Source organism: Anabas testudineus, chromosome 18, assembly GCF_900324465.2.
Source record: "Anabas testudineus chromosome 18, fAnaTes1.2, whole genome shotgun sequence".
NCBI lineage: Eukaryota > Metazoa > Chordata > Actinopteri > Anabantiformes > Anabantidae > Anabas > Anabas testudineus.
In genome coordinates, this window is record NC_046627.1 from 2,743,994 (window position 1) to 2,768,063 (window position 24,070).

At 35.7% G+C, this 24,070-nt stretch overlaps 3 protein-coding genes across 5 annotated transcripts; 1 reads left to right on the top strand and 2 right to left on the bottom strand.

Moving 5' to 3' along the window:
• Nucleotides 1-5,280: 5,280 nt before the first annotated feature.
• On the bottom strand, nt 5,281-6,873 carry LOC113168393 (myelin-oligodendrocyte glycoprotein-like). Its single transcript, XM_026369430.2, has 3 exons — nt 6,731-6,873; nt 5,930-6,256; nt 5,281-5,680 (listed from the first exon to the last, which is right to left on the bottom strand). Exons 1-3 carry the CDS (start codon nt 6,801-6,803, stop codon nt 5,589-5,591), a joined length of 492 nt encoding a protein of 163 aa, XP_026225215.1. The 5' UTR covers nt 6,804-6,873; the 3' UTR covers nt 5,281-5,588.
• Nucleotides 6,874-12,225: 5,352 nt separating this feature from the next.
• Nucleotides 12,226-17,572, bottom strand: LOC113155715 (myelin-oligodendrocyte glycoprotein-like). 3 transcript variants are annotated; one of them, XM_026369427.1, is made up of 3 exons: nt 13,417-13,616; nt 12,616-12,942; nt 12,226-12,344 (listed from the first exon to the last, which is right to left on the bottom strand). In XM_026369427.1, exons 1-3 carry the CDS (start codon nt 13,487-13,489, stop codon nt 12,253-12,255), a joined length of 492 nt encoding a protein of 163 aa, XP_026225212.1. In that variant the 5' UTR covers nt 13,490-13,616; the 3' UTR covers nt 12,226-12,252. The 3 variants fall into 3 exon arrangements, 2 of the variants coding, with proteins under 2 accessions (XP_026225212.1, XP_033182594.1); XM_033326703.1 differs by lacking the exons at nt 12,616-12,942; nt 13,417-13,616 and adding exons at nt 16,573-16,899; nt 17,373-17,572 and having other exon boundaries at nt 12,232-12,344; XR_004463478.1 differs by lacking the exons at nt 12,226-12,344; nt 12,616-12,942; nt 13,417-13,616 and adding exons at nt 16,307-16,323; nt 16,573-16,937.
• Nucleotides 17,573-20,652: 3,080 nt separating this feature from the next.
• On the top strand, nt 20,653-23,477 carry LOC117153058 (Fc receptor-like protein 5). Its single transcript, XM_033326694.1, has 6 exons — nt 20,653-20,683; nt 20,782-20,814; nt 21,512-21,775; nt 21,855-22,100; nt 22,386-22,565; nt 22,678-23,477. The coding sequence occupies exons 1-6, from the start codon at nt 20,653-20,655 to the stop codon at nt 22,695-22,697; spliced, it is 774 nt and encodes a 257-aa protein (XP_033182585.1). The 3' UTR covers nt 22,698-23,477.
• The last annotated feature ends 593 nt before the right edge of the window (nt 23,478-24,070 follow it).

The following is a 24,070-nucleotide window of genomic DNA, read 5'->3' on the forward strand; positions in this document are numbered from 1 at the left end:
TTATGCTATGCTATGTTATGTTATGCTATGTTATGTTATGTTATGTTATGTTATGTTATGTTATGCTATGTTATGTTATGTTATGTTATGTTATGTTATGTTATGTTATGTTATGTTATGTTATGTTATGCTTTGCTATGTTATGTTATGTTATGTTATGTTATGCTATGCTATGTTATGCTATGTTATGTTATGTTATGTTATGTTATATTATGCTTTGCTATGTTATGTTATGCTATGTTATGTTATGTTATGCTTTGCTATGTTATGTTATGTTATGCTATGTTATGTTATGCTATGTTATGTTATATTATGCTATGCTATGCTTTGCTATGTTATGTTATGTTATGCTATGCTATGTTATGCTATGTTATGTTATGTTATGCTATGTTGTTATGTTATGCTATGTTATGTTATGCTATGCTATGTTATGTTATGTTATGCTATGTTATGTTATGTTATGTTATGCTATGTTATGTTATGTTATGCTTTGCTATGTTATGTTATGTTATGCTATGTTATGTTATGTTATGCTTTGCTATGTTATGTTATGTTATGCTATGTTATGTTATGTTATGCTATGTTATGTTATATTATGCTATGCTATGCTTTGCTATGTTATGTTATGTTATGCTATGCTATGTTATGCTATGTTATGTTATGTTATGCTATGTTGTTATGTTATGCTATGTTATGTTATGCTATGCTATGTTATGTTATGTTATGCTATGTTATGTTATGTTATGTTATGTTATGTTATGTTATGTTATGCTATGTTATGTTATGTTATGTTATGTTATGTTATGTTATGTTATGTTATGCTATGTTATGTTATGTTATGCTATGTTATGTTATGCTATGCTATGTTATATTACATTTAAATGTTATAAGTTTTGTATTTAATTGTATAAACTTTATCTGACAGATCTAAAATAGAAAGTAGAAAACACCTAACTGTTCTCAAGAATATCCCTGTTATGTTATGTTATGTTATGTTATGTTATGCTATGCTTTGCTATTTTATGCTATGTTATGTTATGTTATGCTATGTTATGTTATGTTATGCTATGTTATGTTATGTTATGTTATGCTTTGCTATGTTATGTTATGTTATGTTATGCTATGCTATGCTATGTTATGTTATGTTATGCTATGTTACTTTATGTTATGTTATGTTATATTATGCTATGTTATGTTATGCTATGTTATGTTATGTTATGTTATGTTATGTTATGTTATGCTATGTTATGCTATGTTATGTTATGTTATGCTATGTTATGTTATGCTATGCTATGTTATATTACATTTAAATGTTATAAGTTTTGTATTTAATTGTATAAACTTTATCTGACAGATCTAAAATAGAAAGTAGAAAACACCTAACTGTTCTCAAGAATATCCCTCGTACCACTCTTGATTATTCAATACGTACATAACACTGAACTGGAAAAGTCAAGAACCAGTTTGATACTGTGTTGTTTGTTCTTTACTCTCTCCCTTCTACCAAAGGTCGTTCCCAACTGGCTGAGGCAGATAGCCGCCCACCATGAGCCTTGAGTTGCTGCTAAAGGAAGAGTTATCTCTCCACTGTCTGTCTCTCTATATAGAATCAATTGGATTGAACGCCTAAACATGTCAGACCTGTTACAGCACATCCTCCTTCACTTCATAGTTTTCTTTCTTTCAGTCACACTTCTGAATTTTGTTGGCTGACTAGATAAAACTTCTCAGAGCAAATATACAAGATTACACTAAAATAAAGTCAAAATTAGATAATTAAGTTAAACAGTCTGTTCTTTATTTAGAAAGTCAGTATCAGAGATAATGATTTCAATCTTTCAAAAGATAGTTTCTAAGCAATTGTACGACCACCTGCGTAGCAATAACTTGTATGAAGATTTCCAGTCAGGATTTAGAGTACATCATAGTACAGAAACAGCACTGGTAAAGGTCACTAATGATCTTCTATTAGCATCAGACAATGGACTACTCTCTATACTCATCTTGTTAGATCTTAGTGCTGCATTCGACACTATAGATCACAACATTTTATTACACAGACTGGAACATGTCATTGGAATCAAAGGAACAGCACTAGAGTGGTTTAAATCGTATCTATCGGATAGATTTCAGTTTGTACACGTTAATGATGAGTCTTCCTTGCACAGCAAAGTCAGCTATGGAGTTCCACAGGGATCTGTGCTTGGACCGATTCTTTTCACTTTATATATGTCCCCTTTAGGCAATATTATTAGGAACACTCTATAAATTTCCATTGCTATGCAGATGATACCCAGCTATACTTATCTATGAAACCAGGAGAAACTAATCAATTAGTCAAACTTCAAGCTGCTTAAAACACATAAAGACCCTGATGTCCTCCAATTTCCTTCTCCTAAATCCAGCCAAGACAGAGGTTATACTGTTCAGGCCTAAAAATCTCAGAGACACTATGTCTAATCACATTCTCACCATTGATGACTTAGTTCTGGCCTCAAGTAATACTGTAAGAAACCTCGGAGTTATCTTTGATCAGGATATCTCCTTCACTTCATACATCAAAGAAATCTCTAGAACTGCCTTTTTTCACCTAAGAAACATTAAAGTTAAAATTAGGAGCATCCTGTCCCAAAGTGATGCTGAAAAACTAGTCCATGCATTTGTTACTTCCAGACTGGACTATTGTAATTCATTATTAATAGTTTGTCCAAATGACTCATTAAAAATCCTCCAGTTAATCCAAAATGCTGCAGTCAGAGTTCTGACTGGAATTAGTAAGAGAGATCATATTTCTCCTACGTTAGCCTCTCTCCATTGGCTCCCTGTTAAATCCAGAATTGAATTTAAAATTCTTCTCCTCACTTATAAATACCTTAATAATCAGGCTCCATCTTATCTTAAAGACCTCATAGTTCCATATCTTCCCAGCAGAACCCTCCGTTCTCAGACTGCAGGTTTACTTGTGGTTGCTAGAGTTTCCAAATGTAGAATGGGAGGCAGAACCTTTAGCTACCAAGCCCCTCTCCTGTGGAACCAGCTCCCAGTTCTGGTTCGGGAGGCAGACACCCTCTCTACATTTAAGACTAGACTTAAAACTTTCCTTTTTTATAAAGCTTATAGTTAGAGATGGATCAGGTGACTCTGAACCATCTCTTAGTTATGCTGATATAGGTTATTCTGCTGGGGGACCTCTACTGATAAACTGAGCTCCTCTCCTCTCTCCTTTCTCCTCTATCCATTCTAATTCTACCATTTCATGTCATTAACTTTGTGTCTTCTCTCTCCTTTAGTTGTGTTTCCTCCTCTCTGTCTCCCTCTCTCTGTACTTTTCTGCAGGTATCCTCGGCCTGGAGCTGTACATCTCCAGAATCCAGTTGACATGTCCAATGTTCTTGCTGCTTGTTTTTGTCTTATTGTCTGCTGTTCTTTTCTCTCTTCTCTTTCCACTCACCCCAACCGGTCGAGGCAGATGGCCGCCCACTATGAGCCTGGTTCTGCTGGAGGTTTCTTCCTCTAAAGGGAGTTTTTCCTCTCCACTGTTGCCTAAAGCTTGCTCAAATGCGATTGTTGAGTTTTCTCTATAATTTTTTGTATAAATATTTTCTGTGAGGTCTTAAACCTTAAATACTATAAAGTGCCTTGAGATAACTTCTGTTGTAAATTGGCATTATACAAATAAAACTGAATTTAATTGAATTGAAATCTTTGTCATCAGTTTTATCAGATCAGAGATCAGATTTGTGTGCAGACTGTGAATGTTTCTTTGTTTCATTCCCTCACGACACGCAGAGACAGGTTCACTTCTTGTCTTATGTTGTCAGTTACACTTCAGTCATACAATTATAAATTGTTTTCTGTCTGTTTGAATCCTTTTTGTTACAAACTTTGTTTAAAGGCCTGACACAAAGTGTCGCCTTATTTTATCCATTACTTTTCAGACCCTCTCTGTGTAGGAGCGTTTCCCTGTCTTTTTCTTTTAAATACCTGATCCTGCAGCAGAGCTCAGGTCTCCTGTTGGTACTGGATTCTATGGAAGTGGTTCCAGAGAATTTCAGGTGAGTTAAAATGTGTCTTAACAAGATAAACGTCACAAGTAACTCAATAATGTTTACAGACAAGAAAACAAACCATGAATCCAGTAAATGCTGCCAAAGCTTTTAAATAAATCAAAACTGACATTTTACAATTAATCATTCATCACAAGTGACGTACAAGGCAAAATATTTCAGTTGCGCAGTAATAACTTGTCAGTTAACTGGAGGCTCTTTAATGAGTTATTGGGACAAACTATTAATAAGGAATTACAATAGTCCAGTCTGGAAGTAACAAATGCATGGACAAAGATAACTCCGAGGTTTCTTACAGTATTACTTGAGGCCAGAACTAAGTCTAATTGACTGTTTCTGTCTAATGAGTTTTTACGTACAGAGAAAGTTACTGTTTTTTCAGCAAATTTTTTAAAAAGGGGGTGTTTGAGCAGCAAAATAAAATTTGTTCTATCCAGCACAATTACATAAAAATCATTAAAGCTCAATGACAGATGAACATGAAAAAATGATGAAAAAATGCCAAATTATGATAAAATAAATTTTAAACAAATGTATTTTTGATTGTACATCACATTAAATGACATGTACAATTGTACTGCAGTGTAATACAACAACATTAAGGATTTCAGTCTTTAACAACAGCTTCGCATGGTTCTGTATATCTTAATTTTGCACTACACTAGAGATCTGTTGTTGATTCTATACAATATTTTGTGTTTACTTATTGTACTGTTACTTGCTGTATGTATGATTAAGATTAAGATTAATTAAAAGTTATCACTCAACATCTGTACATACAGTCAGCATATGTGTCTGTTTAAAGCAGTTTCATTGATTCATATGTCTGATAACATTTTATGAGAAAATATCAGTTTTTCTTTTTCTCACTACATAAACATGAATTTTCACCACTTAGTGTGTTTGTTACACTACGTAAACATGTATGGATGAGTTAAGTGAAATAAATCACATTACAAAAAGGTTTTTTAGGTTATTATTTAAATCTGACTTCCAAGAGAAATAATTCTCAAAACAAAACATTTAAGTTCAGCAGGTTTGACTTTATTTCACTTTCACTGCAGGGACAATGTTGCTAACAACTGAAAACTGAAATTTGTAGTAAAACTGTTTCTAATCAATTATATGACCACCTGCGCAGTAATAACCTGTATGAAGATTTCCAGTCAGGATTTAGAGTACATCATAGTACAGAAACAGCACTGGTAAAGATCACTTATGATCTTCTATTAGCATCAGACAATGGACTACTCTCTATACTTGTCTTGTTAGATCTTAGTAGTAGCAGTAGCGAGGAGGACCTTTAAGATGCTCCAAGTTTCTTAAGCAGAGGCCAAAATGGTGAAAAGACAGAGAGGTAGAAGAACTAGTCACCGCACTCTGAATGCTGTGACTGTCTGCATCAATTTGAAATGAAAAGACTCATGACAACAATTCACTGCTTTGTTATCAACAAGCTGTGGGTCAACAATATACTATACTGGTATATTTAGAATATAGAATATAATATAATATACTATTCTATATCACAAAACCAACAACAACTACAGCAACAAGCACGCTGATCAGTCCAATGTGTCCAGTACGCTTGTCTCCTTCATCCTTGTTGTTTCCTGCAGATGAGAAGCAGCAGTGAGTCAGCAGGTGTCAGGTAGGTGATGAGTGAAGAACACAACAGAATCCATTTCCTCTTCAAACTCCTGTCAGACATTATTTACTGCACTTTGATCCCATCACTCATACCAGCTGTTTTCTACAAAGTCTCATCAACACCAACATCTGATCTGTGATGTTTCACTCTCACATCAACAACCAGGAAGCAGCTTCAACTCTGATCCACACACACACACACACTAACTCACCTGGTTCAACTGTCAGGTTGATGGTGTTGATGAGTTGAAGAGTTTTACTCTGCAAATTACGTCTTGACTTGGGGGCAACAAGACATTCATATGTTCCAGTGTCATTAATCCTGACATCCGAGATAATCACAGACAAGCTTCCATTCATTAGCTCCACCCGGTTCTTATAAGATGGATCCTGACCTTCTTTATACAACTGTCCGTCCTTGTATAAATAAACTGAATCGTTCATTCCAACTCTGCTCCACTCTAGTGCACCATATTTACTGGAAGTGTTGCATGGCAGAATGACTCTGTCTCCAAGGTTAGCTGTGATGTTTATCTGGACTGAAGAAGAGAAAAGAGAGAAGGGTTCAACTTTAACTCTACACGTCCACAGCAGCAGGTCACAACTGTAGCCTAACAGCTTATAACTGCATCCATGGTGGTTTTGTGCTTTTCTGTTTTCTGTGTGAGAAAAGTCACATTTTATTTTTATTTTTTTTCACAACTGGACTGGAAGATAAGATAAAGTTCCAAAGAAAAACTTGATTAAGCCCAGAGGGAAATTGTTTAGTTAAATTGGCTGCAATACAAATGAAACAAGCCAAAATCTTGCCTAGGGCACCAAACTGATCAGGGTCCGTTCTGTCATTCACATTTGTGATTTGTGTTTCACACTTACAGTAAAGATTTCACCAACTAGAGAAAGGTTATTTTAACCAGCATGAAGTCAGAATGACAGGAGACCAAGGTTGGTTTCACAGTTTTTATCAAAGACATTATCAATTGTTAATATTTCTTATCCACTGCAACACTCACTCTGAGAAGCAGACACCGGGAGACAGAGAAAAAGTAAAGTCCACCAGGCTGAAGAAGATGTTATAGCAGCCATTGTCACTTTCCTCAGCTCCTGTTAATCCAAGAACTTGTTAAAATTAAATAAATCTATGTAATAAAGATCCAACAACAATACTAATTCCAAAGCACAAAGTTAAAACTTGTGGTCTGGTAGTGTTGAGAAAATCCTACGGACTAAATACACCTCATGATATATGATGACAGAGGGTGGATTTTCGGCAGGTGGGGTGGTGTTGGGTGGAGTTAAAAAATTAACTGCCTCAACACCTTGATAAAGTTCACCAAAGTCAAACAGATAGTGATTTAAAAAATACTAAATTAAATTTTAACCTTGCTTTAGAGCATCCTTGATAAGGACTTGAAAAAAATGTAATCATATGAAAAATGGATTTGCTGTAACCTACATGAAAATGATGGACACCTACATTAATAATATTAATACATACATACATTGCATTGTAAATTATTCTGACATCGCATGTGAATAATGGTTTTTTTATACACTAAGGTGGCAAAAAAGGTGAGACCTGCTTTCACTCAAGCAGCAGTTGACCTGGAACGGCAAAGAACTCTTTGAGTTGCACTTGATACACTGATGTTTCATCATAAGCTGTTATGTTATGTTATGTTATGTTATGTTATGTTATGTTATGCTTTGCTATGTTATGTTATGTTATGTTATGTTATGCTATGTTATGTTATGTTATGCTTTGCTATGTTATGTTATGTTATGTTATGTTATGTTATGTTATGTTATGTTATGTTATGTTATGTTATGTTATGTTATGCTATGTTATGTTATGCTTTGCTATGTTATGTTATGTTATGTTATGCTATGTTATGTTATGCTTTGCTATGTTATGTTATGTTATGCTATGTTATGTTATGCTTTGCTATGTTATGTTATGCTATGTTATGTTATGTTATGCTATGTTATGTTATGTTATGTTATGCTATGCTATGCTATGTTATGTTATGTTATGCTATGCTATGTTATGCTATGTTATGTTATGTTATGCTATGTTGTTATGTTATGTTATGCTATGTTATGTTATGCTATGCTATGTTATGTTATGTTATGCTATGTTATGTTATGTTATGTTATGTTATGTTATGTTATGTTATGCTATGTTATGTTATGTTATGCTATGTTATGCTATGTTATGTTATGTTATGCTATGTTATGCTATGCTATGATATATTACATTTAAATGTTATAAGTTTTGTATTTAATTGTATAAACTTTATCTGACAGATCTAAAATAGAAAGTAGAAAACACCTAACTGTTCTCAAGAATATCCCTCGTACCACTCTTGATTATTCAATACGTACATAACACTGAACTGGAAAAGTCAAGAACCAGTTTGATACTGTGTTGTTTGTTCTTTACTCTCTCCCTTCTACCAAAGGTCGTTCCCAACTGGCTGAGGCAGATAGCCGCCCACCATGAGCCTTGAGTTGCTGCTAAAGGAAGAGTTTTCTCTCCACTGTCTGTCTCTCTATATAGACTCAATTGGATTGAACGCCTAAACATGTCAGACCTGTTACAGCACATCCTCCTTCACTTCATAGTTTTCTTTCTTTCAGTCACACTTCTGAATTTTGTTGGCTGACTAGATAAAACTTCTCAGAGCAAATATACAAGATTACACTAAAATAAAGTCAAAATTAGATAATTAAGTTAAACAGTCTGTTTCTTTATTTAGAAAGTCAGTATCAGAGATAATGATTTCAATCTTTGAAAAGATAGTGTCTAAGCAATTGTACGACCACCTGCGTAGCAATAACTTGTATGAAGATTTCCAGTCAGGATTTAGAGTACATCATAGTACAGAAACAGCACTGGTAAAGGTCACTAATGATCTTCTATTAGCATCAGACAATGGACTACTCTCTATACTCATCTTGTTAGATCTTAGTGCTGCATTCGACACTATAGATCACAACATTTTATTACACAGACTGGAACATGTCATTGGAATCAAAGGAACAGCACTAGAGTGGTTTAAATCGTATCTATCGGATAGATTTCAGTTTGTACACGTTAATGATGAGTCTTCCATGCACAGCAAAGTCAGCTATGGAGTTCCACAGGGATCTGTGCTTGGACCGATTCTTTTCACTTTATATATGTCCCCTCAGGCAATATTATTAGGAAACACTCTATAAATTTCCATTGTTATGCAGATGATACCCAGCTATACTTATCTATGAAACCAGGAGAAACTAATCAATTAGTCAAACTTCAGGAATGCTTAAAAGACATAAAGGCCTGGATGTCCTCCAATTTCCTTCTCCTAAATCCAGACAAGACAGAGGTTATACTGTTCGGGCCTAAAAATCTCAGAGACACTATGTCTAAACACATTCTCACCATTGATGACTTAGTTCTGGCCTCAAGTAATACTGTAAGAAACCTCGGAGTTATCTTTGATCAGGATATCTCCTTCACTTCATACATAAAAGAAATCTCTAGAACTGCCTTTTTTCACCTAAGAAACATTGCTAAAATTAGGAGCATCCTGTCCCAAAGTGATGCTGAAAAACTAGTCCATGCATTTGTTACTACCAGACTGGACTATTGTAATTCATTATTAATAGTTTGTCCAAATGACTCATTAAAAATCCTCCAGTTAATCCAAAATGCTGCAGTCAGAGTTCTGACTGGAATTAGTAAGAGAGATCATATTTCTCCTACGTTAGCCTCTCTCCATTGGCTCCCTGTTAAATCCAGAATTGAATTTAAAATTCTTCTCCTCACTTATAAATACCTTAATAATCAGGCTCCATCTTATCTTAAAGACCTCATAGTTCCATATCTTCCCAGCAGAACCCTCCGTTCTCAGACTGCAGGTTTACTTGTGGTTGCTAGAGTTTCCAAATGTAGAATGGGAGGCAGAACCTTTAGCTACCAAGCCCCTCTCCTGTGGAACCAGCTCCCAGTTCTGGTTCGGGAGGCAGACACCCTCTCTACATTTAAGACTAGACTTAAAACTTTCCTTTTTTATAAAGCTTATAGTTAGAGATGGATCAGGTGACTCTGAACCATCTCTTAGTTATGCTGATATAGATTAGTCTGCTGGGGGACCTCTACTGATAAACTGAGCTCCTCTCCTCTCTCCTTTCTCCTGTATCCATTCTAATTCTACCATTTCATGTCATTAACTTTGTGTCTTCTCTCTCCTTTAGTTGTGTTTCCTCCTCTCTGTCTCCCTCTCTCTGTACTTTTCTGCAGGTATCCTCGGCCTGGAGCTGTACATCTCCAGAATCCAGTTGACATGTCCAATGTTCTTGCTGCTTGTTGTTGTCTTATTGTCTGCTGTTCTTTTCTCTCTTCTCTTTCCACTCACCCCAACCGGTCGAGGCAGATGGCCGCCCACTATGAGCCTGGTTCTGCTGGAGGTTTCTTCCTCTAAAGGGAGTTTTTCCTCTCCACTGTTGCCTAAAGCTTGCTCAAATGCGATTGTTGAGTTTTCTCTATAATTTTTTGTATAAATATTTTCTGTGAGGTCTTAAACCTTAAATACTATAAAGTGCCTTGAGATAACTTCTGTTGTAAATTGGCATTATACAAATAAAACTGAATTTAATTGAATTGAAATCTTTGTCATCAGTTTTATCAGATCAGAGATCAGATTTGTGTGCAGACTGTGAATGTTTCTTTGTTTCATTCCCTCACGACATGCAGAGACAGGTTCACTTCTTGTCTTATGTTGTCAGTTACACTTCAGTCATACAATTATAAATTGTTTTCTGTCTGTTTGAATCCTTTTTGTTACAAACTTTGTTTAAAGGCCTGACACAAAGTGTCGCCTTATTTTATCCATTACTTTTCAGACCCTCTCTGTGTAGGAGCGTTTCCCTGTCTTTTTCTTTTAAATACCTGATCCTGCAGCAGAGCTCAGGTCTCCTGTTGGTACTGGATTCTATGGAAGTGGTTCCAGAGAATTTCAGGTGAGTTAAAATGTGTCTTAACAAGATAAACGTCACAAGTAACTCAATAATGTTTACAGACAAGAAAACAAACCATGAATCCAGTAAATGCTGCCAAAGCTTTTAAATAAATCAAAACTGACATTTTACAATTAATCATTCATCACAAGTGACGTACAAGGCAAAATATTTCAGTTGCGCAGTAATAACTTGTCAGTTAACTGGAGGCTCTTTAATGAGTTATTGGGACAAACTATTAATAAGGAATTACAATAGTCCAGTCTGGAAGTAACAAATGCATGGACAAAGATAACTCCGAGGTTTCTTACAGTATTACTTGAGGCCAGAACTAAGTCTAATTGACTGTTTCTGTCTAATGAGTTTTTACGTACAGAGAAAGTTACTGTTTTTTCAGCAAATTTTTTAAAAAGGGGGTGTTTGAGCAGCAAAATAAAATTTGTTCTATCCAGCACAATTACATAAAAATCATTAAAGCTCAATGACAGATGAACATGAAAAAATGATGAAAAAATGTCAAATTATGATAAAATAAATTTTAAACAAATGTATTTTTGATTGTACATCACATTAAATGACATGTACAATTGTACTGCAGTGTAATACAACAACATTAAGGATTTCAGTCTTTAACAACAGCTTCGCATGGTTCTGTATATCTTAATTTTGCACTACACTAGAGATCTGTTGTTGATTCTATACAATATTTTGTGTTTACTTATTGTACTGTTACTTGCTGTATGTATGATTAAGATTAAGATTAATTAAAAGTTATCACTCAACATCTGTACATACAGTCAGCATATGTGTCTGTTTAAAGCAGTTTCATTGATTCATATGTCTGGTAACATTTTATGAGAAAATATCAGTTTTTCTTTTTCTCACTACATAAACATGAATTTTCACCACTTAGTGTGTTTGTTACACTACGTAAACATGTATGGATGAGTTAAGTGAAATAAATCACATTACAAAAAGGTTTTTTAGGTTATTATTTAAATCTGACTTCCAAGAGAAATAATTCTCAAAACAAAACATTTAAGTTCAGCAGGTTTGACTTTATTTCACTTTCACTGCAGGGACAATGTTGCTAACAACTGAAAACTGAAATTTGTAGTAAAACTGTTTCTAATCAATTATATGACCACCTGCGCAGTAATAACCTGTATGAAGATTTCCAGTCAGGATTTAGAGTACATCATAGCACAGAAAGAGCACAGGTAAAGGTCACTAATGATCTTCTATTAGCATCAGACAATGGACTACTCTCTATACTTGTCTTGTTAGATCTTAGTAGTAGCAGTAGCGAGGAGGACCTTTAAGATGCTCCAAGTTTCTTAAGCAGAGGCCAAAATGGTGAAAAGACAGAGAGGTAGAAGAACTAGTCACCGCACTCTGAATGCTGTGACTGTCTGCATCAATTTGAAATGAAAAGACTCATGACAACAATTCACTGCTTTGTTATCAACAAGCTGTGGGTCAACAATATACTATAGTGGTATAGTTAGAATATAGAATATAATATACTATTCTATATCACAAAACCAACAACGACTACAGCAACTAGCACGCTGATCAGTCCAATGTGTCCAGTACGCTTGTCTCCTTCATCCTTGTTGTTTCCTGCAGATGAGAAGCAGCAGTGAGTCAGCAGGTGTCAGGTAGGTGATGAGTGAAGAACACAACAGAATCCATTTCCTCTTCAAACTCCTGTCAGACATTATTTACTGCACTTTGATCCCATCACTCATACCAGCTGTTTTCTACAAAGTCTCATCAACACCAACATCTGATCTGTGATGTTTCACTCTCACATCAACAACCAGGAAGCAGCTTCAACTCTGATCCACACACACACACACACACACACACACACACACACACACTAACTCACCTGGTTCAACTGTCAGGTTGATGGTGTTGATGAGTTGAAGAGTTTTACTCTGCAAATTACGTCTTGACTTGGGGGCAACAAGACATTCATATGTTCCAGTGTCATTAATCCTGACATCCGAGATAATCACAGACAAGCTTCCATTCATTAGCTCCACCCGGTTCTTATAAGATGGATCCTGACCTTCTTTATACAACTGTCCGTCCTTGTATAAATAAACTGAATCGTTCATTCCAACTCTGCTCCACTCTAGTGCACCATATTTACTGGAAGTGTTGCATGGCAGAATGACTCTGTCTCCAAGGTTAGCTGTGATGTTTATCTGGACTGAAGAAGAGAAAAGAGAGAAGGGTTCAACTTTAACTCTACACGTCCACAGCAGCAGGTCACAACTGTAGCCTAACAGCTTATAACTGCATCCATGGTGGTTTTGTGCTTTTCTGTTTTCTGTGTGAGAAAAGACACATTTTATTTTTATTTTTTTTCACAACTGCACTGGAAGATAAGATAAAGTTCCAAAGAAAAACTTGATTAAGCCCAGAGGGAAATTGTTTAGTTAAATTGGCTGCAATACAAATGAAACAAGCCAAAATCTTGCCTAGGGCACCAAACTGATCAGGGTCCGTTCTGTCATTCACATTTGTGATTTGTGTTTCACACTTACAGTAAAGATTTCACCAACTAGAGAAAGGTTATTTTAACCAGCATGAAGTCAGAATGACAGGAGACCAAGGTTGGTTTCACAGTTTTTATCAAAGACATTATCAATTGTTAATATTTCTTATCCACTGCAACACTCACTCTGAGAAGCAGACACCGGGAGACAGAGAAAAAGTAAAGTCCACCAGGCTGAAGAAGATGTTATAGCAGCCATTGTCACTTTCCTCAGCTCCTGTTAATCCAAGAACTTGTTAAAATTAAATAAATCTATGTAATAAAGATCCAACAACACTACTAATTCCAAAGCACAAAGTTAAAACTTGTGGTCTGGTAGTGTTGAGAAAATCCTACGGACTAAATACACCTCATGATATATGATGACAGAGGGTGGATTTTCGGCAGGTGGGGTGGTGTTGGGTGGAGTTAAAAAATTAACTGCCTCAACACCTTGATAAAGTTCACCAAAATCAAACAGATAGTGATTTAAAAAATACTAAATTAAATTTTAACCTTGCTTTAGAGCATCCTTGATAAGGACTTGAAAAAAATGTAATCATATGAAAAATGGATTTGCTGTAACCTACATGAAAATGATGGACACCTACATTAATAATATTAATACATACATACATTGCATTGTAAATTATTCTGACATCGCATGTGAATAATGGTTTTTTTATACACTAAGGTGGCAAAAAAGGTGAGACCTGCTTTCACTCAAGCAGCAGTTGACCTGGAACGGCAAAGAACTCTTTGAGTTGCACTTGATACACTGATGTTTCATCATAAGCTGTTATGTTATGTTATGTTATGTTATGTTATGTTATGCTATGCTATGTTATGTTATGTTATGTTATGTTATGCTATGCTATGTTATGTTATGTTATGCTATGTTATGTTATGTTATGTTATGTTATGTTATGTTATGCTTTGCTATGTTATGTTATGTTATGTTATGTTATGCTATGTTATGTTATGCTTTGCTATGTTATGTTATGTTATGTTATGCTATGTTATGTTATGCTTTGCTATGTTATGTTATGTTATGTTATGTTATGCTATGTTATGTTATGTTATGCTTTGCTATGTTATGTTATGCTATGTTATGTTATGTTATGCTATGTTATGTTATGTTATATTATGCTATGCTATGCTATGTTATGTTATGTTATGCTATGCTATGTTATGCTATGTTATGTTATGTTATGCTATGTTATTATGTTATGTTATGTTATGCTATGTTATGTTATGCTATGCTATGTTATGTTATGTTATGCTATGTTATGTTATGTTATGTTATGTTATGCTATGTTATGTTATGTTATGTTATGTTATGCTATGTTATGTTATGTTATGCTATGCTATGTTATGCTATGTTATGTTATGTTATGCTATGTTATGTTATGCTATGCTATGCTATGTTATATTACATTTAAATGTTATAAGTTTTGTATTTAATTGTATAAACTTTATCTGACAGATCTAAAATAGAAAGTAGAAAACACCTAACTGTTCTCAAGAATATCCCTGTTATGTTATGTTATGTTATGTTATGTTATGCTATGCTTTGCTATTTTATGTTATGTTATATTATGCAATGCTATGTTATGTTATGTTATGTTATGCTATGTTATGTTATGTTATGCTATGCTATGTTATGTTATGTTATGCTATGTTATGTTATGTTATGCTTTGCTATGTTATGTTATGTTATGTTATGCTATGCTATGCTATGCTATGTTATGTTATGTTATGCTATGTTATGTTATGTTATGTTATGTTATATTATGCTATGCTATGTTATGTTATGCTATGTTATGCTATGTTATGTTATGTTATGTTATGTTATGTTATGTTATGTTATGCTATGTTATGTTATGTTATGCTATGTTATGCTATGTTATGTTATGTTATGCTATGTTATGTTATGCTATGCTATGTTATGTTATGTTATGTTATGTTATGCTATGTTATGTTATGCTATGCTATGCTATGTTATATTACATTTAAATGTTATAAGTTTTGTATTTAATTGTATAAACTTTATCTGACAGATCTAAAATAGAAAGTAGAAAACACCTAACTGTTCTCAAGAATATCCCTCGTACCACTCTTGATTATTCAATACGTACATAACACTGAACTGGAAAAGTCAAGAACCAGTTTGATACTGTGTTGTTTGTTCTTTACTCTCTCCCTTCTACCAAAGGTCGTTCCCAACTGGCTGAGGCAGATAGCCGCCCACCATGAGCCTTGAGTTGCTGCTAAAGGAAGAGTTATCTCTCCACTGTCTGTCTCTCTATATAGACTCAATTGGATTGAACGCCTAAACATGTCAGACCTGTTACAGCACATCCTCCTTCACTTCATAGTTTTCTTTCTTTCAGTCACACTTCTGAATTTTGTTGGCTGACTAGATAAAACTTCTCAGAGCAAATATACAAGATTACACTAAAATAAAGTCAAAATTAGATAATTAAGTTAAACAGTCTGTTTCTTTATTTAGAAAGTCAGTATCAGAGATAATGATTTCAATCTTTGAAAAGATAGTTTCTAAGCAATTGTACGACCACCTGCGTAGCAATAACTTGTATGAAGATTTCCAGTCAGGATTTAGAGTACATCATAGTACAGAAACAGCACTGGTAAAGATCACTTATGATCTTCTATTAGCATCAGACAATGGACTACTCTCTATACTTGTCTTGTTAGATCTTAGTAGTAGCAGTAGCGAGGAGGACCTTTAAGATGCTCCAAGTTTCTTAAGCAGAGGCCAAAATGGTGAAAAGTCAGAGAGGTAGAAGAAACAGTCACCGCACTCTGAATGCTGTGACTGTCTGCATCAATTTGAAATGAAAAGACTCATGACAACAATTCACTGCTTTGTTATCAACAAGCTGTGGGTCAACAATATACTATAGTGGTATATTTAGAATATAGAATATAATATACTATTCTATATCACAAAACCAACAACGACTACAGCAACTAGCACGCTGATCAGTCCAATGTGTCCAGTACGCTTGTCTCTTTCATCCTTGTTGTTTCCTGCAGATGAGAAGCAGCAGTGAGTCAGCAGGTGTCAGGTAGGTGATGAGTGAAGAACACAACAGAATCCATTTCCTCTTCAAACTCCTGTCAGACATTATCTACTGCACTTTGATCCCATCACTCATACCAGCTGTTTTCTACAAAGTCTCATCAACACCAACATCTGATCTGTGATGTTTCACTCTCACATCAACAACCAGGAAGCAGCTTCAACTCTGATCCACACACACACACACACTAACTCACCTGGTTCAACTGTCAGGTTGATGGTGTTGATGAGTTGAAGAGTTTTACTCTGCAAATTACGTCTTGACTTGGGGGCAACAAGACATTCATATGTTCCAGTGTCATTAATCCTGACATCCGAGATAATCACAGACAAGCTTCCATTCATTAGCTCCACCCGGTTCTTATAAGATGGATCCTGACCTTCTTTATACAACTGTCCGTCCTTGTATAAATAAACTGAATCGTTCATTCCAACTCTGCTCCACTCTAGTGCACCATATTTACTGGAAGTGTTGCATGGCAGAATGACTCTGTCTCCAAGGTTAGCTGTGATGTTTATCTGGTCTGAAGAAGAGAAAAGAAAGAAGGGTTCAACTTTAACTCTACACGTCCACAGCAGCAGGTCACAACTGTAGCCTAACAGCTTATAACTGCATCCATGGTGGTTTTGTGCTTTTCTGTTTTCTGTGTGAGAAAAGTCACATTTTAATTTTATTTTTTTCACAACTGGACTGGAAGATAAGATAAAGTTCCAAAGAAAAACTTGATTAAGCCCAGAGGGAAATTGTTTAGTTAAATTGGCTGCAATACAAATGAAACAAGCCAAAATCTTGCCTAGGGCACCAAACTGATCAGGGTCCGTTCTGTCATTCACATTTGTGATTTGTGTTTCACACTTACAGTAAAGATTTCACCAACTAGAGAAAGGTTATTTTGACCAGCATGAAGTCAGAATGACAGGAGACCAAGGTTGGTTTCACAGTTTTTATCAAAGACATTATCAATTGTTAATATTTCTTATCCACTGCAACACTCACTCTGAGAAGCAGACACCGGGAGACAGAGAAAAAGTAAAGTCCACCAGGCTGAAGAAGATGTTATAGCAGCCATTGTCACTTTCCTCAGCTCCTGTTAATCCAAGAACTTGTTAAAATTAAATGAATCTATGTAATAAAGATCCAACAACACTACTAATTCCAAAGCACAAAGTTAAAACTTGTGGTCTGGTAGTGTTGAGAAAATCCTACGGACTAAATACACCTCATGATATATGATGACAGAGGGTGGATTTTCGGCAGGTGGGGTGGTGTTGGGTGGAGTTAAAAAATTAACTGCCTCAACACCTTGATAAAGTTCAACAAAGTCAAACAGACAGTGATTTAAAAAAATACTAAATAAAATTTTAACCTTGCTTTAGAGCCCATATGTCAAAGTCAAGGCCCGCGAGATCATTTCTATATTATTGTTATTAATGGCGACATGAAGCGCTGGTAACACAATAAACTACAGATCCCATAATGCAGCGCTTCAGCTGCCGAACACATTCCGCGTTAATCAAGTTTAGTTTATGATGCTGCAACTTATTATGAAGCTAGTCCTCAGGATACCAAGTAATGTTGAACCATATCGTTACAACACTGTTCACAAATATGCACTTTACTGATAAACTGAGTTCTCACGGAGCTTTGGCGACTTTGACGAACAAGAAAATAATTTTGAGTTGCTTCTCAACACATTTACCGTCGATGTTGAAACTGCACCTGTGCAGATTCAGATGGAGCTGATTGAGCTGCAGTGTAATGACTGAAGGTAAAGTAGGACACTGCAGGACCCGCACAGTTTATTCACTCCATTCCTGCAGAAATGTCCCAGCTCCGTCCACATGAGGCTCGAACCTTGTTTATGTTTGGTAGAACAAATCTTAGTGAGAAGCTGTTCTCAGTGATGAAGACTAACAAAACAGCACACAGGAGTCGTCTCACTGGTGAGAACCTACAGTCCATCCTGAGAATCTCCACAACGCAGAACCTCACAACAAATATAAACGAACCTGTTGACAAAAACAGATGCAGCTCTGATAAAATGACTGAAGAGCAAAGACTGAATGATTTGATTTGTTATTGCTGAAAAGCACAAATTTAATTTATATTTCCAGGTTTTGTTATGCAGCATGTTCATATTTTGAATTTGTATAATTTTGACAGGATATATTTTTATGGAGAGTAAAATCTTTTGGGATATTTAAAGTTTAAGTTTATTTTTTATATAAAATGACAGAAGATTTAAGAAATTTGAATGTTTGTTCTTTTAATGTTTACTTTATTTCCAGCTTGTTTAATTTAGAGAGGATATATTTTTATAGAGAGCAAAGTATTATAAGTTATTTAAGGTTTATGTTAAAAAAAGTAAAGTTTTAAAAGTTTTAGTGTGTTCAATAAATGTTTATCCTGTTCGGCCCGCGACCTAAAGTGTGTTTTGGATTTTGGCCCCTTGTGCAATTGAGTTTGACACCCCTACTTTAGAGCATCCTTGATAAGGACTTGAAAAAAATGTAATCATATGAAAAATGGATTTGCTGTAACCTACATGAAAATGATGGACACATACATTATACACATAATACATACATACATTGCATTGTAAATTATTCTGACAGCGCATGTGAATAATGGTTTTTTTATACACTAAGGTGGCAAAAAAGGTGAGACCTGCTTTCACTCAAGCAGCAGTTGACCTGGAACGGCAAAGAACTCTTTGAGTTGCACTTGATACACTGATGTTTCATCATAAGCTGTTATGTTATGTTATGTTATGTTATGTTATGTTATGTTATGTTATGTTATGCTTTGCTATGTTATGTTATGTTATGTTATGCTTTGCTATGTTATGTTATGTTATGTTATGTTATGTTATGTTATGTTATGCTTTGCTATGTTATGTTATGTTATGTTATGTTATGCTATGTTATGTTATGTTATGTTATGCTTTGCTATGTTATGTTATGTTATGCTATGTTATGTTATGCTATGCTATGCTTTGCTATGTTATGTTATGTTATGTTATGCTATGCTATGTTATGTTATGTTATGTTATGTTATGTTATGTTATGTTATGTTATGTTATGTTATGTTATGCTTTGCTATGTTATGTTATGTTATGTTATGTTATGTTATGTTATGTTATGTTATGCTATGTTATGTTATGTTATGTTATGGTTTGCTATGTTATGTTATGTTATGGTTTGCTATGTTATGTTATGCTTTGCTATGTTATGTTATGTTATGTTATGTTATGCTATGCTATGTTATGTTATGTTATGTTATGTTATGTTATGTTATGCTATGTTATGTTATGTTATGTTATGTCACACTTCACCAGATTGACAGCGCTGCCTCTGCTTTAGAACACTCTACAGTCTGGAAACCTAATTAATTACCTGATACTTAAACATCTGCTTCTGTTCTGAACATGATCCAGACCCTGACTCGTGTCTCACCTGCAACCAGTTTTGCTATTTCATATGACACATTCTGCCAGTTCCCAGTGTTACAAACAATCTGTCTGTTGTGTAGCGACACATGGCGCCCTCTGTTGACTTGGGAGTCTTACTGCATCAGCCAGACCTTCCCTTCACCCTGACACACTGTTGAGTATTTTATTACATCTTCTAAACAGACTCTTTTCAGGTACAGAACTTGAGCCTTTACACTGAGACATAATGAATTAGTCAGAATACAAGTTCTTAATTACAGTGGCTCCTATGGACAAAGCACAACCAAATGCAAATATACAAAGAAACAAAAAGAAACATCTACATGGCACCAAGCTGAGCTAAGACTTTAGCATCACAGCAGTCTGTTTCTTACTCACCAAAGAAATAAGATAAAGACAAGAAAAGCAACTGTATTATTGAAATTCATGATGAGATTTAGAATTCTTCCTTGAATTCATCAAACCACTGTGCCTAACAAATCTAAACCAAGCAGTGCACACTTGCACACACCAGTGCAGTGCAGTAACCCATTTAAATCTTCAGTTGGGATGTTGTGCTTCTACTGTAGCTGCAGAAATAAAACAACAAGCAGGAAAAACACGGGACAGTGTTTGGACGACCAACTTACCAGCTTTCAGAAACACACTTATAGGATGAATTTGATTATTGAACATAATGCTGCACACATTTAATGATGTAATATCTACTCTATGTATCTACATGTTTATTCTGTCATTAGAGAAGAAACCACAGCCACAGAGGAAGAACGATGGTTTAACTATGAACTGATCACTGCTGTGATCTACAGTTTCCAAAGACACAGGATGGACGTAACATCTCTGTTGTGGCTGCTCTGTAAGTACACCTTAAGAGTTTTAGTTGTTTTACAAACATAAACATCATTGTTAGTTAATGATAAAGTTCAACTCACCTCAACTGTCATTTCTCTTTAGTTCTGATGCTGTTGTGCTGCAGCACAAACCAAGGTTAGTAAACTATCACTGTTTCTATTACTAGTCAGCTTTTTGCACTGTTAAGGCTCTTTAACCTTAACCTTTAACCCTGTCGAACCTTTAGAAACCTTTAGAAACCGTGTTTACATGCACTTATGTTACCAGGTCACTCAGGTAATTGGGGAACTTGTTCACAAGAACTCAGGAAGCTTGATCACATGTGGCTGACTGAAGCATGGTTTATATATTTTAACTGTATAGAGACGGAAGAGAGCTCCTAACTTTTTCTTTGATATATTTGTCAGTGGAGCTGAGAGAGACAAGTCGAACAACACAACAATGGCCTTGACAGCACAAACTGTCTGAGTTAAAGTAATGGAGGACTCTGTATTGTATCGTTTACATGCACTTAGGTAACTCAGTTCCAGCAGTAGGTTAATAAAATAAGCTGTTTCTGTAAATGGGGACGGGAGTTAGAGAATTGTACTGTACTACTATAGTACTATTCTACTATACAGTTCAAATCTGTGATCCGTGGTTCCAAAATATATCCAGGATAGAAGATTACTTGTATGAAGCAATATGTATACACAGATTGCTACTAACCAGGTTTTTTCATTACTTGAGAAACCCAGTTTCTATGAATAATTTGGTTACTCAAGTGCATGTAATCACAGTCAGTGAGGAGGTGAATTAGTTTCATTTATAAAGTACATTATCAACCCTGCAGCTCGTCTGACTGTGAGTCCCAGCAGATCTCAGCTGTTTGAAGAAGAGTCTGTGTCTCTGAGCTGTGAGGAGGACGACAGCTCTGCTGGATGGACACTGAGGAGGAACACAACCAGAGGACAGATGAGGAGATGTGGAGATGGTTGGGGAAAACCAGCTGGTTCTTCTTGTAGCATCACTTATGTCATTACATTGGACAGTGGAGTTTACTGGTGTGAGTCCAGAGAGGGATCAACCAGTAGCATCATCAACATCACTGTCTCTGGTAAGATCAGACTGTGGAGTTAGTGTTGATGAGTCTGTGTGGAAATGGATGAAATGCTGTAGTTTGTCTCTGTGTTGAGGTGGATCAGTGATCCTGCAGAGTCCTGTCCTCCCTGTGATGGAGGGACATGACGTCATTCTGCACTGTCAAACAAAGAGCCCTCCCTCCAAGCTCCCAGCTGATTTCTATAAAGATGGCTCCCTCATCAGGACTGAGCCTACAGGTCACATGACCATCCACCATGTTACCAAGTCTGATGAAGGCCTCTACAAGTGTAACATCAGCAGTCATGGAGAGTCTCCACCCAGCTGGATCTCTGTCACAGGTCAGGAGAAAAACTTGGATTTCAACACTTTTTATTTACTGTACATCAGAGTTTCTAAAAACCTCCTTTAGGATGCCCCCTCTGTAAAGTTAAAGTGATGGAAAATTGGATAAAGATTCAGCAGGACGTCTAAGGGATGATTGTATTCAGGATTTTTAAAGACAAAAGTACTTGGACTATTGATTAGACTGTTATCAACACAGTCACCAGTTGTAGCTGCAGCACTGACCTTAAAACAAAGATAGAGTTGGTGATGATAAAATTTGTTCTTTAAACTGCATTTAGGTAAATCTTCAGCATTAGTTCTTCCCACCTCTGGAGCTCCAACCCAAACTTCCCCCCCTTCGCCCCTTGCCTTTGTCCCCACTGAGTGTGTGTTCATACTGGTCCTCCACCTGGTGGTGTTCTGTGTGTACTTCATCTGCCTTCTCCTCATGGTGTCTTCATATCGACACAGACCCACAGGTACAGTATTCCCCACACAACCTAAACCACTAAACTCCGATCTCATAAATCCTGTTTTGACCGCTTTCAGTTCTGTTTATAATATTTAATAATATTAAATATTTTCTGTCAGGTAATGACCCATCTGACTAAATGGCAAAAACCTTGTTCAGGCTGAGAATGATGAACCAATCAGTGCTGAGCAAGACTTCTAAACTGAACTAATGATAATGTTCATCATGTATCATGACTATTTAAATATTTCCGGTCTTTTGAATTCACAGAGCTGAGAACAAAGAACTGAGTCCTTAACTACTGCTCTGCTCTTTACTTCCTGTCACTGTTTGTGCTCTGGGGCAGCATCTGTTGAGAAAGTGTTTTCATTTTACAGTTATCTCGGTTTCAACAGCTGATGTATGTGTCTTTTTCTATGTTTTTGTTTTTTATGTGAATAATCTATGCTTCTCAACATATAAATAATGAGCTGATCCACCACTGTTGTTATATTAAACATGTCTCTCACAAGATGTGTGATGTTAATAATGATGTTTGTAAAAACACTGAATTACTTCTTCTTGGTGAGAATTCACAGATGAAATAAGAAGTGAAAACATTTTATCTTCACATCTTTCTTGTCTAAACCTGCAGTTTCCGTCTTGCAAACTTCTTTGTAAAGCTGTGCCCGTACTTGCAACCACAGCATCTTAAGAAAGACAGAGTGGACAGAGTGACAGTGAACTATCGTTTGTCAGCCTGCAGCTAGATGACTGCTGATTTTATAATATAATGATAGACACATCTTACTCGTAGTATTTCACAATCAGATTACAAGACAACAACAATATGACAAATTGTAAAACAGGAAAACATTTGATTACTAAGAAATAAATAACAGAACAAATACAATCAAATGTGCTGTGATTATTGTTTGGACTTGTTGTGTTTACCCAGGTCTCTATTTCCTCCTCCCTGCTCTCAGCTCTGCTATCTACCCTTCACACTGAGGTCAGTGTCTCACTACAAACACTTCTTCAGTCTCTGTCAGATCACCTTCAGAGCTGCAGCCATCAGCTGGTGGTTGAAAAACCAAACCTTTCTGAACCAACTTGTCTAAAAGTGGTTCAGTGTTTCCAAGCAGTTCACACAGTTAAAAATAGTGACATCTGCTGGTTAACTGCTTGATTACGTTTGAATTATATAGGTTTTGTATTTAATTTTATCTATTTAGAATTAACTTAATCTGACACATAATTAAATAACAGCTCTATACTGCTGTGGTACAATCGCTGCCCTCCGTGTGGGACACTGGGGTTCAAATTCCAGTTACCTACCTCCAGTGGAGGTCCTTAGACATGAGACATGAGGCTCAAGACCAGCCCCTGTTTACAAATTAATGAAAGGTGACCCTTCAGTGCTGATTAATATCATAACTTCATTCGTAATTAAATCTCCCTTATTTAGCACCATTTCATCTTCACATTTTTTCTGGAGGATAGAGCTGATCAAATATTGTGTGGATGTTTGTT

What these genes read in the sequence shown, in the direction of transcription:
- LOC113168393 (XM_026369430.2), bottom strand. Translation starts at nt 6,803, where the DNA reads ATGGCTGCTATAACATCTTCTTCAGCCTGGTGGACTTTACTTTTTCTC. An exon ending in CCCGGTGTCTGCTTCTCAGA is followed by an intron (nt 6,257 to 6,730) that starts GTGAGTGTTGCA and finishes TCTCTTCTTCAG; the next exon opens with TCCAGATAAACATCACAGCT. An exon ending in CAACCTGACAGTTGAACCAG is followed by an intron (nt 5,681 to 5,929) that starts GTGAGTTAGTGT and finishes TCTCATCTGCAG; the next exon opens with GAAACAACAAGGATGAAGGA.
- LOC117153058 (XM_033326694.1), top strand. Translation starts at nt 20,653, where the DNA reads ATGGACGTAACATCTCTGTTGTGGCTGCTCT. An exon ending in CATCAACATCACTGTCTCTG is followed by an intron (nt 21,776 to 21,854) that starts GTAAGATCAGAC and finishes CTCTGTGTTGAG; the next exon opens with GTGGATCAGTGATCCTGCAG. An exon ending in CAGCTGGATCTCTGTCACAG is followed by an intron (nt 22,101 to 22,385) that starts GTCAGGAGAAAA and finishes AACTGCATTTAG; the next exon opens with GTAAATCTTCAGCATTAGTT.
- LOC113155715 (XM_026369427.1), bottom strand. Translation starts at nt 13,489, where the DNA reads ATGGCTGCTATAACATCTTCTTCAGCCTGGTGGACTTTACTTTTTCTC. An exon ending in CCCGGTGTCTGCTTCTCAGA is followed by an intron (nt 12,943 to 13,416) that starts GTGAGTGTTGCA and finishes TCTCTTCTTCAG; the next exon opens with TCCAGATAAACATCACAGCT. An exon ending in CAACCTGACAGTTGAACCAG is followed by an intron (nt 12,345 to 12,615) that starts GTGAGTTAGTGT and finishes TCTCATCTGCAG; the next exon opens with GAAACAACAAGGATGAAGGA.